Source organism: Sinocyclocheilus rhinocerous, unplaced genomic scaffold, assembly GCF_001515625.1.
Source record: "Sinocyclocheilus rhinocerous isolate Xijiao unplaced genomic scaffold, SAMN03320098_v1.1 scaffold1334, whole genome shotgun sequence".
NCBI classification, from domain to species: domain Eukaryota; kingdom Metazoa; phylum Chordata; class Actinopteri; order Cypriniformes; family Cyprinidae; genus Sinocyclocheilus; species Sinocyclocheilus rhinocerous.
The window spans coordinates 949,029-968,169 of NW_015626864.1; the positions used below are offsets into that span (position 1 = coordinate 949,029).

General features: G+C 36.9%; 3 protein-coding genes across 6 annotated transcripts; 2 read left to right on the forward strand and 1 right to left on the reverse strand.

Moving 5' to 3' along the window:
- Window positions 1-656: 656 nt before the first annotated feature.
- LOC107718756 (epithelial membrane protein 1) lies at window positions 657-16,919 on the reverse strand. Of its 4 annotated transcripts, XR_001637446.1 has the most exons (6): window positions 16,404-16,505; window positions 13,863-13,981; window positions 13,542-13,650; window positions 13,082-13,222; window positions 12,109-12,939; window positions 657-667 (listed from the first exon to the last, which is right to left on the reverse strand). XR_001637446.1 is itself a non-coding variant. In XM_016525992.1 (5 exons), the coding sequence occupies exons 2-5, from the start codon at window positions 13,938-13,940 to the stop codon at window positions 12,779-12,781; spliced, it is 489 nt and encodes a 162-aa protein (XP_016381478.1). In that variant the 5' UTR covers window positions 13,941-13,981; window positions 16,802-16,919; the 3' UTR covers window positions 11,730-12,778. The 4 variants fall into 4 exon arrangements, 3 of the variants coding, with proteins under 3 accessions (XP_016381478.1, XP_016381471.1, XP_016381485.1); XM_016525992.1 differs by lacking the exons at window positions 657-667; window positions 16,404-16,505 and adding an exon at window positions 16,802-16,919 and having other exon boundaries at window positions 11,730-12,939; XM_016525985.1 differs by lacking the exon at window positions 657-667 and having other exon boundaries at window positions 11,730-12,939.
- LOC107718734 (NFAT activation molecule 1-like) lies at window positions 2,610-6,147 on the forward strand. The gene is made up of 6 exons (XM_016525946.1): window positions 2,610-2,802; window positions 2,982-3,266; window positions 3,825-3,946; window positions 5,451-5,558; window positions 5,721-5,813; window positions 5,988-6,147. Exons 1-6 carry the CDS (start codon window positions 2,739-2,741, stop codon window positions 6,039-6,041), a joined length of 726 nt encoding a protein of 241 aa, XP_016381432.1. The 5' UTR covers window positions 2,610-2,738; the 3' UTR covers window positions 6,042-6,147.
- Window positions 6,338-11,595, forward strand: LOC107718725 (factor VIII intron 22 protein-like). Its single transcript, XM_016525933.1, has 12 exons — window positions 6,338-6,435; window positions 6,811-6,857; window positions 6,935-7,007; window positions 7,089-7,248; window positions 8,057-8,125; window positions 8,250-8,370; window positions 8,480-8,572; window positions 8,902-8,966; window positions 9,106-9,187; window positions 9,277-9,323; window positions 11,050-11,105; window positions 11,209-11,595. The coding sequence occupies exons 1-12, from the start codon at window positions 6,377-6,379 to the stop codon at window positions 11,288-11,290; spliced, it is 954 nt and encodes a 317-aa protein (XP_016381419.1). The 5' UTR covers window positions 6,338-6,376; the 3' UTR covers window positions 11,291-11,595.
- Window positions 16,920-19,141: the final 2,222 nt, after the last annotated feature.

Sequence of the window (19,141 nt, forward strand, 5' to 3'; positions counted from 1 at the left end):
AACAATACTCAGCGACTTGAGCAGGATCTGGGTGGATGTTATATAGTGTGTGTGTAATTGCTTTCAGGTGAGCGTGTGATTGGTTACAGCTGTGTGCAATCAGTGCAATGGATGATGGGAAATGTAGTCCAGGGTATAGTGTAACAGTCTGTGTAGTGTGAGAGTCCATGTAGTGAGCAGGTGACCTCTGGTGGTGAGTGAACAGAAGTTCATAGACCGAATTCGTCACACATACACACACACACACGCACACACACACACGGAATCTAGCAGGTGGCCAGAGCAGTCAGTCTCATAAATCAGGTCTCACATGATTTCTGTTATTCAATCAAAAGGCTCTTTAACATCACTGAGCAACAACTGCATCAACTTGCATGTGCTTTTCAGTTGGAATGCTCTTTATTAAAAGCACTGCATTCATAATTCAGTCTCTACATCTTACAGTATTATTTCCATGGTAACGGTGGGTGAATATTTGTGGGCCACTACAATAAAAGTCTGAATTAAATCTAGTTAAACCTGTACAAAACAATGTCCAGACTTATAACTGTCTTATATATTTTGATATAAGAAACATATGTGCCAAAGGTTATACCATTTACCTTGATGGGGACTTATTCATACTTTAGTATTTAATACAAGACATTCATAAAACAATTGTCCAGACCTCGCTGTCAAGATAAAAACCTTGTACAGTCACTTCAAAAAATAAAAAAAGGATATAACATAAAGATAAAAGAGGTTCCTAGATTGAGGAAAATGACCGAAAAGATGTTTAATCTATTTTATGGTCATTTATATCCAGGAGCCTAGTTTAAATTCATAAATTTAGACAGTAGAATAAATATACAAGTCTATATTTCTTCTTCTCCTTCTATTTGTCTTAGTCTTCTTCCAAAGTTTTTTTTTTCTCACAAAAGAATTAACCTTTTCTTAAATGCTTTGGTGGTATTGTAGTCCTTTACTATCATGCTTATATGTGTTGCCTTTGACTCTCATTATGACTGCAGAAATAAAACGAGCAAAGAGATTACGGGACGGAAATATTTTTATTACCTGGTATCCAGATGTTATATTTGTTGTGCCTCTATCTGCTCTCTCTCTCACCCTGGTCTGTTTTTGTAGTATGTGAGGTCAGTTTTGTCTGGCTTATGAGTATGTGAGTATTTCTTTACTTCAGCTCAGAAGTCACAAGGCACTCATGCACCTGTTTCTCATTAAACAAGGCAATTTGTCACTTCTAACTGAATTCCTTGCTCTTCTCTTCACCTCACTCTCCACATATCTCCCTATCTCAGTCTCTTTATCATTATCATACATTTGGAACTTGAATATTCCACTATTTCGAATGTTTAAGGTGATATATATAATAATGGCTGTATTTTGTTCTTGTTAATCTTTTTTTTTTTTTCTTTTTTACGTCTTCACTTATAACACTTAATCGTATTTCTATCTGTTATCTATTGTTACTCATAAATTATATATTTTTTCTATATATACAGTAATATTTAATTCATACTAAACGAAGGAAAAAGTGGAAAAGGATTCTGTACTGCTGTTTTTTATTTATATGCCCTGGCGCTAATTATGTGTAGCCTATTTCAGTGACAGTGACGTAATCATTACGTAACTCACTTCTGATTATTTTGGAACTCCTCTTTATTTGATGTGAGTCAGGCGCTCGCTCACAAAGTATCGTGTGCTCTTCTGCTGCCACCTGGTGGTCAGAGTAGACAGAGTAGCATGTTTAAACCACATTACTGAATTCGGACCGGTTAGCTTCTGCATATAAACCAGGGCTGAGTTCAGCTTGGAGTGAGAATTCCCACGGGGGTTGGTTGGGGTTGTTTTGTTAAAACACACACGCACGCACGCACGCACGCACACACGAACCCTGTCAGCAGAGTCTTGTCTTGACATCTGACAACGTCATTATGATGTCTGGTGCTGTGTTTTATCATAAAATTATGTAAAATAACTGTTGCAATGCTGCAAAACAGATAACATTTTACCACAACAAGAATAGCAATGTACAATGAGAGAACTGTAAGATTTACAAGTCATAATTGCAACCGCATTTCAAACATATTTTGATATAAAATTACACTATTTTTCTACTAATCTTTAGTCTGCATTTACATTGCATAATGCCTATATATTTTGACAAATGACATTTTCTGCAGTACAATCATACTGCATAATGAGGGATGAGGGATTTATACAGGTGCATCTCAATAAATTAGAATGTCGTGGAAAAGTTCATTTATTTCAGTAATTCAACTCAAATTGTTATGTTTGCTGCGTGTGCATGTGGCCATTGGTCCTCTTATCAGCACAAAAACAAAACTTTTATTCAAATTCGGAATGGATTATACGAAGGCTAGTCTAGAAAGAGCGCAAGCGCATTTCAGTGTTGAAAAAACGTTTAAATTTAGATCTAGATTTGATTATGCCAACCAAAAGCAACAGTTCTGTAAAAGGACATAATTAAGGAAGCGAGCTTGTGGAGTGAGAGAGGAAGTGGTTTCTGACGATTGCACGAGATCCTGAGAAGATTGTACTTCTTATGAGAGTCCTGTGAACATCCACTCTGGTGTAATATGGCTTAACTTCCCATGTTATCTGGACAGAAATCAGTTCTTTACCACTTCGTTTCTGAGCTTTGATGAAACAACAGAGAGAAGGAAAACGTGGCTGATTTTGTTTCAAATGAAAGGAAATGTAAATTTTGCTCAAGGATGTATGTAGCCAAGCTTGTCCTGTATTGGATCATAATTCTGTGCTTTAGGCAGGAAACTCAAGGTATTGTTGATCTTTATTTATGTGTCATTACAGTGTGTGTTTTATTTAATTTTTATTATTGTATTGCTGGATTTCTCACTCACACCCTCTTAAGCTGAATTAGAAACCATAAGTTATGAAAATATCAGGAGAGCACAGATGGTTCAATAATACCCATGTTCTCTCCTCCATCCCTCCAGCCAAACCTACAATCTATATGCCGAACAGAACCAGAGTGGCACTAGCAGGAGAAACTCTTTACTTCAACCTGTCAGTGGACATCCCAGCAAACTACACTACTAACAAACTTAAATGCTACCATACTCAGAGCAGGATGATAATTTGGAGTAAAGAACTTAAAAGTGAATTTTTTGAAACTACAAAGTCGGTGATGGCACATATCAGAATGCGCAATAGCTCCAGTTCTGGCAATTACTACTTTTATTATACAGATCAGCAAGTGCATTTGGTGGTTCATGTGAGAGGTGAGTACGCAGATCATTGATCATCCAGGACTGGTCCTACATTCTATTTGCTCCATGATTGAAATGCACTGGTGACTTATGCTAATCTCTCAGTCAAAGCTTTTGTAAGTAATATGTATGAATCTTGAAATTAACCATTTAAGTTTTTTTTTCACTCGATAAGTTTGTGGCTTGTGAGCCAATAGGAAATCAACCATCGTCTTACGCTTATGCATTTGTGTTTTGATGTGATGTGACGTGATGGGACTGTTTTTGATTGTATTGTGATAAGCTGTCTTGGTGTTATATACACAGCCTCTGTGAAAATGAATTTCCTCTCTGAGGACAAATAAATTATATATATCTAGATAGGCTGGACAGATAAATAAATAGGTTAATTACGAATGCATTCAAAAAATAAAGACAGCACGTGAGTTTGGCCATGTTGGACTGAAACTGCCACTTTCAGCAAAAGAAAAGCGGTAATGCAAAAACTGAGCCAGAAACAAAATTCCATTGTTACGTTCTCTCTACTTCCTCCTTGTTTCTTCACTCTTACCCCAACTCTTGGTTTTCCAGATAAAGGTTATCAGCAGCCACCTGAGGAGTTAGACAGTGCCATCATCACAATGATGGCATTCTCAGGAATTCTTCTCATCTTCAGTGTTGCTGGGTCACTTTACATATTAAAAAGCTACAAGGTAAAACTTGGCTGCACATTGTGTCGTAGAAACATTAGAACATACTGCAATAATTCAATTTATTCTAATTTGTTGAATGTAAGTTTCTTTAATTTCAGATGCTTTCTTGTATACTTTAATGCATGAATTAGATGATACTCATGCTGTAAAAGTTCAGGCAATTAATTTCTGTACATCTCAAAGGACTCAATCTAACAATGAGGGGTTATACACTGGACGTGTGAACATTGATTATAACATTACAATGGCACCTGTCAAAGGGGTGGGATATATTGGGCAGCAAGTGAACAGTCTTTCATGTGTTGAAAGCAGGAAAAATGGGCAGGTGAAAAGATCTGAATAACTTTGACAAGGGCAATATAGTGATGGCTGGACGACTGGGTCAGAGCAGCTCCAAAACACCAAGTCTTGTTGGGTGTTTCTGGTATGCAGTGTTTAGTACCTACCAAAAGTTGTGTAAGGAAGAACAACTGGTAAACTGGCGTCAGGGTCATGGGCGTTCAAGGCTCACTTATGCACATGGGGAGCAAAGGCTAGCCCATCTGGTCTGATCACAGAAGAGTTACTGTAGCTCAAATTGCTGAAAAACTTAATGCTGGCCATGACAGAAAAATGTCAGAACACAGTGCATCACAATTTGCTGCATATGGGGCTGCGTAGTCCCCATGATGACCCCTGTCCACCGCCGAAAGCACCTACAATGGGCACGTGAGTGTCAGAACTAGACTATGGAGCATTGGCCTTATCTGATGAATAACGTTTTCTTTTAGATCAGGTGGATGGTTGGGTGTGTATGTATCATTTACCTGGGGAAGAGATGGCAGCAGGATGAACTATGGGAAGAAGGCAGGCCGGTGGAGGGTTCTGACATTCATGTGGATGTTACTTTGATACTTACCACCTGCCTGAAGATTGTTTCAGACCCCCTGATGGCAGTGGCTTCTTTCAGCAGGATAATGCTCCTTGGTACACTGCAAAAATAGTTAAGGAATGATTTGAGGAACGTGAAAAAAAAAAGAGTTGAAGATGTTGCCTTTGTCTCCAGATTCCCCAGATCTCAATTCGATTGAGCATCTGTGGGATGTGCTGGACCAGCAAATCTGATCCATGGAGGCATCACCTCGCGACTTGCAGGGCTTAAAGGATCTGTTGCCAATGTCTAGATACCACAGGACACATTATGAGATTTTGTGGTGTCCATGCTTCAACGCATCAGAGCTGCTTTGACAACACAAGGGGGACCGATATTAGGCAGGTGGTTTTAACGTTATGACTGATCAGTATTTATGGACTCATAACTAAACGGTAAATGTCAGTTCAGGAAAGATGATCTATGTGCTATTATGCAAAATGTGTAATCCCACTTGGCTCCAGATGGACTGTCCAGAATTGCTTTGATTGCAAGATGGTGCTGTTAAGACCAAAAAAGGGCACACATGTACTGTCCAGAAAAACACATGTGATACTGTTAGTTTCAGCTCTAGTTTTGCCTCATTACTTTTAGGAACACCCTGCTCGTAGAGATGACAAAAATGAAGTTGCAGAGCAGAGGCCAGGGGGAAATGATGAAGTGATATTGGATGAGGATCCTGCATCTGCATCACTCTACACAGTGAGATAACAGTCTGTTTCTCTCTTGGAAAGTAGTCATTTGCTCTTTCTTTGTCTCTGTATTTGGTATTTGTTGGTAAAAGGTTTTTCTACCTGTTTCAATAAGAATTTTAAATGAAGTCTCAAATAAATTTATGCATAATCTAATACTCCCTTCCAACAGGCGCTACAATACAGATCAAGCTCCATTTATGATTCATTGCATCCAGACACGATGCATGAAGAAAACACATTGAAGAAAAAATCAGTTAAAAAGGTTTGTTTTATAAATGGTGTAATATTATATGACATGTATAGCCTATAATGTAGTCCTACATTAAAAATTGGTTTTAAAAATGTAATATACAACTTCAAGTATTGAATATATAAACACAGAGTGCATAGTGCATTTACTGAAGATATAATCATGCAGTGAAGTGTTCTCTTTCAGCACTGCAAAGCACAAGAAGATGAAGTATTTGATTCTGTCTATGAAAACTTGTGAATGAATGAAGGAATGATTGAGTTAATGAATTTGATGTATGAATACCAGCTGGAATGTACTTGGTGTCAAATAAAGTTTTTTTTTGTATAATTTAATATTTTATGGGCCAGACATAACATAAAATAACATAAAATAAATGAAATATCAAAACGACTGAATGTGTGTCGTTTTTCATCAATCCTCTCACTTTCTTCCATAAAAATACGGTGGATTTTCTGCGAAAGCCCCGCCCTTACGCTGTGTAAACCAATCAAAAGACATCTTTAGATGTGTGCAACCAATAGGAACATTCGTATCTGAACTTCCTGTCTGTTGCTCCTCTTGAAGTGTCAACAATGGCAGCCGAAGGAGATTTTCTGACGCGCTACCGGGCGGTGTCAAATAAACTGAAAAAGTAAGAGCTAAAATTACAGCTTTATATCACTAATACTAGAATGTTTGCAATGTTAACTTTGGTAGACTATTAATGTTGTCTACAATACTGAGTGTAACCAAAGAATGTCATGCCAGCACTACACATCCCTCACAAGCATGTTGCTAATTAAATCTCAAGAGCTACTAAATAAAGTTCGCGTCAATCTATTATTGTAAAATTACAGAAGATTTATGTATGAACAGGTGAGGATGACATCTTGTAGATGTTTAATTTCATGCCAGCGGCTTCTTATGATGAACTATCCCAGAGTACGTTCAGTATGGAAGTTCAGCCTGTCAAATTAATCTCATTTAGTGGCGTTTTAATATTTAGTTCTCCTCCTTTAAATCACAGACGTTTTCTGCGGAAGCCTAATGTCGCTGAAGCAAGTGAACAGTTCGGTGAGTATTGTGTCAGAAGAGTGATGCTGTGCGGCAACGCTACTCTCTGTTTATCATTATATGACATCTTTCCTCAGGTCAGCTGGCCAAGGAGCTCAAACAGCAGGACTGTGCTCAGTATGCTGCCTTCTGTAATCTCGCCATGGCCCGGTAACACAGCCTCTCTCATTTCTTCATCCTTGTGTCTGATGTGAACAACATGTGGATTTTTTTTTTCTTCTGTTTTCGTAGCTGTGAGCAGACCCTGTTCAATGCTCCAGGAGAAGCCCTGGCATTGACTGATGCAGCCAGACTCTTTCTGGCCTCAGAACAGGAAACCAGAGCGCTGAGGGCTCCTGGTTTCGATGAGAATATGCAGGCAGCCATGAACTGCTATAGTTTTGCGATTAAGGTATTTATCGGAATCAAATTTATTACCAGATGCTTATGCTCAAGCAGATGAGCATATATAAACACAGGTTGTTATTTTACAGAATGCTGGGCTCAGACTTGCATGCACAGATTTAAATAGAATGAAAAGACACTTGTGATTTTATATTTTTGATACAAATAAACTGCTCAGTTTAGCCTGACACATGTTATTTTAGTATAATTGAGATATTATTGTAGTTTTTATTAAAACAGTTTATTTTTATATTTTCTGTTTACATTTTGTTTTGTCATATTTTCTTCGTTTTTTATGTCTATGTAGGTTTTATAAATGTTTATTTCAGTTTTACATATTTTAGAACATTTAAACTAGTTAAACTAAATAAAATAAAACAAGTTTTATATAGCATTTATTTTATTTCAAGTAAGGAAAATGTTTTTATGGTTTTAGTTTTATTTAACTTTAATAACCCTGGCCTGACAGAACCATCAAGCCTAATATTACTTGCTATTCACTTTTGTTCACTATTACAGCCTCATTCACAGTTAGAGGAAGAGAGGGTGAGGATGAGCAGCTAAATAACCAATACAAGCAAACCAACATTTGTTTAATAAATCACCCGAAAATGAAACAAATGTAACAAATTTTCGTTAGCTGCTAGATTCTGTTTCACATGTTTCATGTTCAAATGCTCCTAAAAATTAATTGAAGTAATTTGAAGAATATGTCTCTCTACTGGACTAATATAGTAAAAAGCCGAAAATCTTTTTGTGTTTTTTTTTTATTTTTTAGATGTTATACTGCAAATATGTACTTATATATTGTTTAGGTCTATATTGAGATGAATCAGCCTGTTATGGCGGCCAGTCTCTCACTGGAGCTTGGCAATGCTCTGAAGGTGAGACATTAATCATTGTAATACATGGAGCGGCTTTCTGTTCATAAATGAATTAAAATCGCATATTCATCTTGTTCCACGGTGCTTAATCATGTTGTGGTCCTGTTTATATATTTGTGTGTAGGAGATGAACAGACCCGGGGAGGCGATAGTTCATTTCCAGAGAGCCGCAGAACTGCAGATTCAGACTCCAATTGAGGCCCTGCTGTCACTGTGGGAAATGGCCTCCTGCAAAATACTGACCCGTGAGTTCAAAGATAGCAGTGTTTTTCTGCCAGAATGCAATGATTCATTTTGGTATTGCGTTTCAGATGAAGTTCTGTGGTTGTCAGAGTTGTGATGTTTGATTGGTAGGTGATCATGAGGGCGCTCTTGCCGTTCTCTCTGAGATGCAGCACATGTGTCGGGAAAGAGGACTACAGCTACCCGGGACAAACACCCCTGTCGGTATGAACATTCACAACATTATACAATCAGTCTTAGTTTTGAAATCTAGCTGGGTGTGGTTTGGTGGCCTAATTTTAGGGATTTTCACCAGATTTGCTGTTTATTTGAATTTCCTGATTATACCCTGCAATCACAAATTTATAAGAAGCAGTCATGTTATATTTTGTGACTGATTTTCACGCTTGTCAAACATCTGTTTTGCAGACTGAGTCAGCAGTCTTTTAGTTTGTGTATTTGACATCTGCTAATAATAATGACGCCAAGAAAATTAAGCATATGCTGTAAGATTCTTTAGATTCATGCTTCAATTCTGTTTGTTTTAATTCCAGGAGCATATATGGATATCATAGCAAAGTGCGAAATCTCCAGGGTATTACTTCTTATGTTGCTTGAGGTAAAATATATATTTAAAATCTGTAAGTTTTACAAATAAGCTCACATTTTGGACAGTATGTTAAGAAACCAGACCAATAGCATTAGTGTTTGTTTACTATCCTCAAATGACACTATATGTTTGTGTATCTTTTTTTAAGCCTCCCCCTCAAAAGCTGTTACCCGAGCATGCTCAAACACTAGAGCGATATGCCTGGGAATCCTTCGACTCACACAGTCAGGGTAAGACTTGCGAGCAAAACGGAGAACCAGGCACAATGTTTTATTTGGTTGCTATTCTTTATAAACTGTTGTTACCATCTGTCCTTTAGTAAACTTTTTTCCAGAAAATGTGTTCCTCCTTCTACAGTCGGTTGTGGTGAGTATTTAAAATCTGTTTGTAAAATTAGGTTGTTAAAATAACCACATTTAAAACCTGTATTCAAAATCCAGTTTAAACCTGGAAATAATCTGAAAACAAGTTTTCAGATTCTGAAATATTTAAAACAAAGCATTATGATATTAAACAACATAGAAATATGTTTGTGACCCTGGACCACAAAAGCAGTCTTAAGTCGCTGGGGTATATTTGTAGCAATAGCCAAAAATACATTGTATGGGTCAAAATTATTGATTTTTCTTTTATGCCAAAAATCATTAGGATATTAAGTAAAGATCATGCTCCATGAAGATATTTTGTAAATTTCCTACCGTAAATATATCAAAACTAAATTTTTGATTAGTAATATGCATTGAACTTCATTTGGACAACTTTAAAGACAATTTTCTCAATATTTTGATTTATTTTGCACCCTCAGATTCCAGATTTTCAAATAGTTGTATCTCAACTAATTTAAAAGCCACAATGACCACAAACATGCTGTACTCCGATATCATCAAGTACTTTCTTATAAAGTCATTTTTAGAAATAATTTAGTTTGTTAAAAAAAATAACTATTTTTTTTATCTCTATATTTTGTGTTTGCACTCAATAAGCCTGCAATTTTTCATTGCAAAACCTTTTTCAGTTTATAATAATAACGCACATTCTTTGATATCTAAATCCTGACCTAAGATCACTCGATGCATTCAGCTCAAGCAGAGGTCGACTGACTTTTACTTGTGAACGTAATGAACTATACAATCCGTCAGTCTGTCAGTCTGAGTGTAGCCTCTCAGAGAAAGCTGCTGTTAATCATAACAAACCATACATCAATGGAAAGATGATTTATTCAGCTTTCGGGTGATGTATAAATCTCAATTTCGAAAAATTGACACTTAAGACTGGTTTTGTGGTCCAGGGTCACATTTTACAAAAAATATATATATTACAGATGAAAAGAAAAAAAATACACACATTAAATTAATAAAGCATGCATTAAAGTGATCCAAAGTCACAGTAAAGACATTTATAATGTTACAAAAGATTAAATTTCTAATAAATGCTGGTCTTTTTATTTATCAAAGAATCCTGAAAAAATGTATCATGGTTAAGCAGCATGTTTCTTGAGCTCCAAATCAACATATTAGAATGATTTCTGAAGGATCATGTGACACTGAAGACTGGAGTAATCGATGCTGAAAATGCCAGCTTTGCCAACACAAGAATAAATTATAATTTAAAATATTTATTAAAATAGAAAGCGGTTTTAAATGATAATATTTCACAATATAACCCTTTTTTACTGCATTTTTGCTAAATAAATGCAGCCTTGGTGAGTATAAGAGACATTGAAACATCAAACATTCTTTACAACATATGTGACCCTGGACCACAAAAGCAGTCTTAAGTCGCTGGGGTATATTTGTAGCAATAGCCAAAAATACATTGTATGGGTCAAAATTCTTTATGACTGGTTTTGTGGTCCAGGGTCACATATTAAAAAATGTAATTGTTATTTCAGCTTTTTATGTACATTTTTACATGTTATTAATGTAATTTGCAGTGAACAAAATTAGAAAAATTCAAAATAGAAGCATTTTCAGTAGTGGTCTCTTACTTTTAGACTGCACTGTTTGCTCGGATGTCAAAAATGCTATAAATTACTAGTAGAACTCCTATCTTGGATTAAGATGGCTAAATGGTCTGAATGGCCTGTTTACAGATGGCCTGTCAGGAAAAGGATACAGAATCTCTCAAGGCTCTCCAGACAGAACTATGGTGAACTTGATGCATTTCCTGACTCATACTATGCATTTATATATATATTAGACTGAAGCCTTTGGAATTAGATAAACAACACCTTTCTCTTCTCTCACAACAGGCCTCTCCTTTCGGCAGAACAGAATCATCTTCTCCACTTAGTGGTTCAGGAACGAATTACACCCTCCGGTCAGGGCATATGATTTGGTGCCATACACCCCCACAAAACAGTTCTTATTGGAACATTCCTAAGCCAGTGCCTTGTGCATTTTGCATGAGGAATGTAGAAGGTCACTGAACCTAGCAGAGCTGTACATACTCATATGAAAATGTCTCAAATAACAGAAGATTTCTTTGCTTTTGTGATATGAATGTACATGTTATTCCCCATTTTCATATAATGGTAAGATATTGTGTGAAAAAGGTAAATGATTATGTTGAAGCTTATTTAAAGTTGTAAAATATTGATGTTGTAAATAATAAAATAGCAGAAGAGATTCTTATCTGATGGCAAGGTCTTTATTTGTGTGATTACTAAAATTAATGTCCTCCCAGGTTTACACTGATTGGCTTTGCATTGAAAAAATAAAGTCCTTTCCATTTACTGTCATACTGCAACATAAAAATACATCTAGAGCTGGCTAAAACTTTAACCAAACAAAGTAAGGAGCTTCTTCCTTCAGAGGATGTTGAATACTTACGCCCATAAAATTCTGAATAGATATTGACATTTAAAAAACCAAAGCATTCTAAAAATTATTTTGGAACATTCTGCGCTCTAGAATTAGGATCTTACAGGGTGATCATCTGACCACATGAACAATCATTCATCATCATCATGCTAATCAAAAATGGCTGGCATAGCAACAGGGCCCATGGTGTCATTATCAAGAAAGCATTTCTCCACACAGAAACCGTAAGTAAATATGGAGGCAGAGGGTCTGTACAATGAAATTACAAAAGGATTGTGTATTCAGAAGTCTACATGATCCAAGCGGATGATCACAAATTTGAACAGCACCATAATGCATCGCAGTAACAAAGATTTGACCCTTATTTTGACCTAGAGACTATCCTGTGCTATTGCCATTTAAAACACACACACACAAAAACTAAATTGAAAGAAAATATGAAATCAAATAAACCCATGTTTAAGACAATGCTATTTCTTAAAGTGCAAGTGATGTTTAAAACTACACTATGATAAAATTTTTCTGTATGTACTTTATGTACAACTTATCTTTCTCTTTATACATATTATAAATACATTTTTTACATTTCATTCTTGTATATACTGCATCTTCACCATCTTTACACACTAACTCCTGCAATAAAGTGTGTTTAGACCCTCTTACTGCCCTCAGTGCTTTGAGAAACTAGGAAAGAGGACCCATCAAACCAATATATAGTATTACTCTAAACAAAAATGCAAAAAAACATTTCTCTTCTTGTTTCAAGAAACTTCTCTAGCAAATTTTCCTCAAATGCTGAATCAACAATTTCTCACTGACAGATTTTAAACTTTGCATATGTGCTCAAAAGTTTCAATGAACTGCTGATGCTGTGATTTGTTTCGCAAGTTTCTACAATTCCAACCAACGCCTGTAATATTTGAGACAACTCATTATTTTTCAAGTTGTGCACTTAAGACTTGGAAATAAAATAATTAAGGCTTTAGCGAGGTCTAAAGTTTAATCAACTCTTTTGCGCAGAATGATGTACATAATTCCAGTGAAGAGGGTCAGCAGCCACCCAAACCAGGCCATGATGTAGGACCAGCCATACCAGCCATTCTTCTCGCCTCTGTGAAAGTGATCGGTGTAGACTGACAGAGCCACCATTATGCAGAAACCTAGAGGTCCAAGAGAAATGTATAAATGTACAACAAAAATGAATGTCTGTATGACCTGTAGGACCTTAAAGGCAATGATCCACACAGGAATGTTTCAATAATGCCCTAATTTAACCTCAGATTTACAGAAGCATTCACTTACAGGAGATGAGCTGCACAACTCCAGAGATGGTGAACCGCTTTCCTTTGCCCAGAGTAAAGAGTTGGAATATGAACACGCACAGAGAGAACACAGCAAACAGGCAGGACAGAACTGCAAACGCCTGAACTGCCTGCAGATAGTCTAGAGGGATGAATTAAAGGGGCATCATGTAAATGTCCCAGTCTGTACGCTTAAAAATAAAGGTTCTTTACTGGCATGAAGAAACTTTGACATCCATGGAATGTTTTCATTGCAAAAAAAGTTTCTTTAGATTATTAAAATGTTCTTCAGACTAAGTAAAAAATGGCTCTTTTAAGAACTGCTCACTGAAAGGTTCTTTGAGAATGCCAAATGGTTCTTCTATGGCATCACTGAAGACCCCACATCATTGACGAATCTTTATTTTGGCTTGACTAGTGAAAACAGTCAATGTCCCAAAATACTTTTAACATTGTCTTACCTTTCCGGTATGAGGTTGGTATGTCCATGTACACCCAGACATTATCATTGTTCTCCATCACCCATCTGCCCCACAAGTCTGTATAAAGGTTCTCTGTGAACCACCATGCCTGGGAAAATTAAAAACCTACCATTAACTACAAACAGACTACTACAATGACGGTACAAACACATTCAGATCACAACACACATACTTTTTACATCTGTTAAAAAGTCATGTTTTTAATGTATGAAGAAGACATATGGATTTTATTACACACACACACACATATATATATATATATATATATACACACATAAAAGAGGAATAATGTGAACTTACATCATCAATAGTTGCCCAAAATAAGAATAAAATTGTAGTCAGATGAAGCAAACAGATTCCTGCCAGGGCCTTGAACATATTCAGAGGATGAGAGGGAAACAGGGTGGAACAATATCCTGCTGTAAGGGAAATATTATAAGACATGACATCTTGTGTTTAAGAAATACTCTACATCAAAAAATTCTGCAGCCATCCAATGATGACTTACTGAGAATATCCATGTTTTTAGAAAAAAAAGTTGCCTTATATTTAAAGATGTGCCAAGCAAAGCATTGAGGAAGAAAGTGGAAGGGAGGCTCTAATGACCTTTTTACATGATTCAAAATGAATCTATGCTTTTCATTCACACGGTACTTTTAACCATGTGCTAGTAATACTGCAGCTATGTGTCTTTGCACTTAAGTCAGGTACAGTAGAGTTTCCCAACATGTTGATAACAAAGCAGCCATGGCTGACATCACCACATTAAAGCTGCATAAATGCTATGCAATAAACAGCAATTGTTTTATCACTTCTAAAGGGTCACTTTACTTCTGGGATACTAGATTTGTTTCTACCAAGATCACATGCCCAAATCTCCAACGGCTGTTAAACTACAATGTCAGGTGGGAGGAGGAGAAGGGGCACTCTGATGATGCTCTTTCTTAAAGGTACAATAGGAGATCTTGGAAAATGCTAACTTTAGCCTGATAGCACTGAAAGCGAACGTCCCACCCTTCCTGCAATCGCCGTCCAAAGCCACGCCCCCTGAACGCATTTACACTCACAGACCAGAGACAACATTACTACAATAGGCTACATCAGGTTCCCAATTCCAGCCCATGTTCCGAAGTGAAGTAAACTTCAACGGATTTACCCCGCTCAGGGAGTAGGGAGCAATGAACACTGTGTAGGGATCATATCGATCGGAACACAGTTCATGCACGTAGCTCACTTCTAACGAGCTGGCGCAAGGACTGGATTAACCGCTGGGCTACATCATGTGTCATTCACAGGTGAGAAATCTTTAAAAGCACTACAATACCAGGAAGGAAGATCGGGTTGTTGATGTTTGCCTGCCATCCTCGCTCTGTCTGCACAGCGTGCGTGAACGCGCTGATGAGTATCCTGTCTGCGCGAACTGGGTGCACAGAGGTATGCTAATACATACGTTGACAGGCAGGTAGGAAAGCATATTAAAACGCTCGGACCGAACGTTTTGATTAGACGAACATTTCTTGATCCTACACCTTCCACAGAATATATAAATACAGACAAATACATTTAGACCACTTAACTTAATGATTGCTATCGGGATGTGAAGAGACTTTCAACCAGCATAACAAAAAATGTTTCTGAAGACAATCACCTATTGCACCTTTAAAATCTTTAAAAGTGGCTAAAGACACTTATAGGAGGACATTGGAGGGGAAGCTTCAGCAGAACAATTTAAGAGAGGTTTGGAGTGGCATGAGGACCATCATGGGTTTTCAAAGGTCCAACAGTGTAGGTGTTGGTGGTGGTTTAGAAAAGGGCCAGCGAACTTGATCTGTTTTTTAATAGATTTGATGATGTTTTTGCCCTTCCTCCCCAGGACTCCTCTGTTTGTCCACCATCATTAGCCACTGAACTCTCGGAACCTCCCCCTCCGTATAGACCCCCTGCCTGCTTACAGCCTTCACCTTCTTCACCCTCTCCCCGTCTTCAGAGCATTTTACCCTGTCCTCTCCCACCTAACTCTGCACCTTTTCCCTCTATAACCTCTACTGTGCCATTTACACCTGACCATGTGAGAAGACAGCTGAGGAAGCTCCACTCTAGCAAGGCTGCAGGCCGAACTGGGTGCGCAGAGGTATGCTAATACATAGTTGACAGGCAGGTAGGAAAGTCAATTAAAACGCTCGGACCGAACGTTTTGATTAGACGAACATTTCTTGATCCTACACCTTCCACAGAATATATAAATACAGACAAATACATTTAGACCACTTAACTTAATGATTGCTATCGGGATGTGAAGAGACTTTCAACCAGCATAACAAAAAATGTTTCTGAAGACAATCACCTATTGCACCTTTAAGTCACAGATACAGTAGGTGAACTGACATGTCATCTAAAATGCTGATGCATGCTGTTCATACAAACAACAAAAAGGTTTTAAGAGAAAATATGGTGTTAAATCCCATTAAATTATTAAAACTATTCCAACAGAGCATAGCCTATCTTCAGCCAATGCATTCGTGTTTTATATTCATTGGATGCCCGTTTAAAACAACGCATAAACAATCTGTTATTTATCGGTTAATTCTAGCAAACCACATTAGACGAAAGCTGCCGCGAATTACAGATGTCCGACACAGAAGGAATTCGTGTCACGTCATGCGTTCGGATGCATTTTCATCCAGTTTTCAGTCAATTCTAAACGTTCTATTACAGTTTAAAAATATATTTCCCTTTCTTTTATGTCGACTCTAAGACGCTTAATTGTATTAATAAATAATAGCTTTACAACCTCACTGGCATGATAATTCTACAGCGATGGCACAGATAATAAAAGGTTACCTTGGATATTTTAAGCTCTCAATTTCTTTTTCGTAGCCTGTCTGATGCCACACCATCCGAGGATATTCGCACTTCCCCGCACCTCGTCCGTCGTCTCGCCCCCCCTCCCGCACTCTTTGCTGCATAGAGGACCCCACCCATCCCAAGGACTTACTTTTAAGTCCTTACGTATCCCACATCCAGCGAAATCCTAGAACTGTATTGTCGCTCACTGGAAATTCATGCACGAGGTGTAATAAGAGACCATCATCTTAATGTCAAAACAGCCACTAAAACATTTTATTTTTTAAATGCCGGACTGGACAATATTTAGATGCCTCCTTAAACGCACTGTAAATTACTTTTGCCGAGTGCTCAATAATTCTGTGCAAGAGTTTGCGACGTCGTCGTCCTGATACCTAAAGCTGTGATGTGCTATAGCGATCTATCCGCATGCCGCAGCATCCTATCTCAGCTCTTCTAGAGATACACGCTGACCGCAGACTCCACACTCGCCCGGAGTCGCACTCTTAACTGCAGGCATTAAAACGGGCCAAACGCAGCACATGGCTACCCAACAATAGGGCGATCTCAGAGCCAGTCAAAACCCATCTCTCCAATCACGGTAAAGTAGCGCAGAGAGGCAGAAAATGATGCGCAGATACTTTGCAGAGGTTGATGATGATGAGTCATCTAAAGTTAGTTTGGAGCGACACCTACTGCGGATTTAATGGATTGCTAGTCTTACAAGTTTTTATTTTTATTTATTTTATTTTTTTAATCGTTATTTTTGCATAAGTGGTTTGAAAGGAATATATATTTTGTTACACTTTTAAAAATGCTGGGTTAAATTCAACCCAGTGCTGGGTAAAATAGGGACAAACCCAGCAATTGGGCTGTTTTAACCCAGCGGTTGGGTTAAATGTTTAACCCAACCTTCTGGGTAGTAACCCAACCGCTGGGTCAAAACAACCCAATTGCTGGGTTTGTCCTTATTTTACCCAGCACTGGGTTGTATTTAACCCAGCATTTTTGATATGTTCTATGAGAGAGGAAACATGCTGTCTTATGAAGACTTTATGCATGTTTACAACTTTCCCATCCCCTTTAAAGAATTTCAACAAGTGGTTAAAGCTATTCCAAATGGGTTGATACAACTAATAAATAATCACCTCTCTTTTGGTAGCAATGAAAGGATATTTCCAGAATTAAAAATGAATGGTATTGAAATATTTTCTTCCTCTTGTAATAATAAAAATATTAGACAAATTTTGCAATCAAATCATAAAATCTCCCCTAGAGGAAAGTTCTTTTGGAATGCAAAAATTTCTGATATTAATTGGAAAACGACCTGGTCAAATCCTTACAAATTTTGTATTTTGAATAAAGTTAAAGAGGTGCGTTTCAAAATACTTCACAAAATGTACCCATGTAAAGTAGCTCTTTCTAAATTCATGGACATTGACAATACTTGCAGTTTTTGTAACACACATGAGGACGACTTGTGTCATTTGTTTTATAATTGTGATTTGTCTCTTAGATTTTGTTCTTTTGTTTGTGTCTTTCTATTCTGCGAAGAAATGTTAATTATGTGTTATCTTTAAAAGGTGTTATTTGTACTTAGTAAGTAAAATGATTGAGTATGTCGTTAACTTTTACATTTTGCAAGGTAAATATTATATTCATAAACAGAAATTTGCGAAATGCATACCAAAGTGTAATCTATTTTTATCAGAAATGGAAGCTTTGAAAAAGTCTCTAATGCAAATTAATAACAAAAAGAATGACATATTGTTAGATTTCATGGAGAATTTTTTTTTCTGATATAGCTCCCCCACTGCAATCTGTGAATATGTCCTAAGGAAAAAGGAAGAAAATTTGAACTATTGTTTAGTTGTTTATATGTTTTTTATTTTTTATTTTGTGTTTTATTTTGTTATTACGATGTGGTTATTTGTTTATTTTATTTATTTTTCTTCTCTTAAACACTGTTCTGCAGTTTAAGATTGCTCTTATATTTTGTGTATCTGGATGATTTTTTTTTATTCGTCTAATTAGAATTAGACTGATTACCTCTTGATTAACTAGTTGGTTAGACTTGTTTTTATGTTTACGCAACTGGACCCAAAAGATATAGCTCAGTAAATGAAAGTTTTTGAGACAAAATCCATAAAATGCGTTTTTTTCCCTGTGTGCAGTAGTTTGTTAGTGTTTTCATTGCCTATTTTTTCTGTGTAGGCCACATACTGATCTTTATAATGTTCTCTGTTATAGATCAGTGGCGCAGCCTAGGCTATTTTTCATATCAATGCCACTGCATGTTGTAGGCCTATTAACCTATAAGTTATTGATTATTGCATGATATGGCTATATGGCCAAAACAATATATGACCCAAATTGTATTGTTTTAACAGTATCCTATTTATTTATTTTTGATGTTTATTGAATTGTTTTGTTTAATTGTTTTACAATTTAAACGGTTGAACCCCCTTTATCTGACATTAACAGTGTTTTAAAACTTGATCAATTTCTAAAGTAAAGAAGATTTAACAGAACATAGTCGTTTATTGACTATAATACGTTTGTGCTAACAACCGTTTAGTGATTATTTGCGTGCGGTTCGGTAGCCTATTTGAAAATTACTGACAATTAACTTCAGCTGTGGCTCATGCCATTTAATAAGGACGTTCACAGGCATCGTTTCGCTACATATATAGAGTTGCCGTATTGCATTTTTTTTATACGTAGCTCGATAGGCA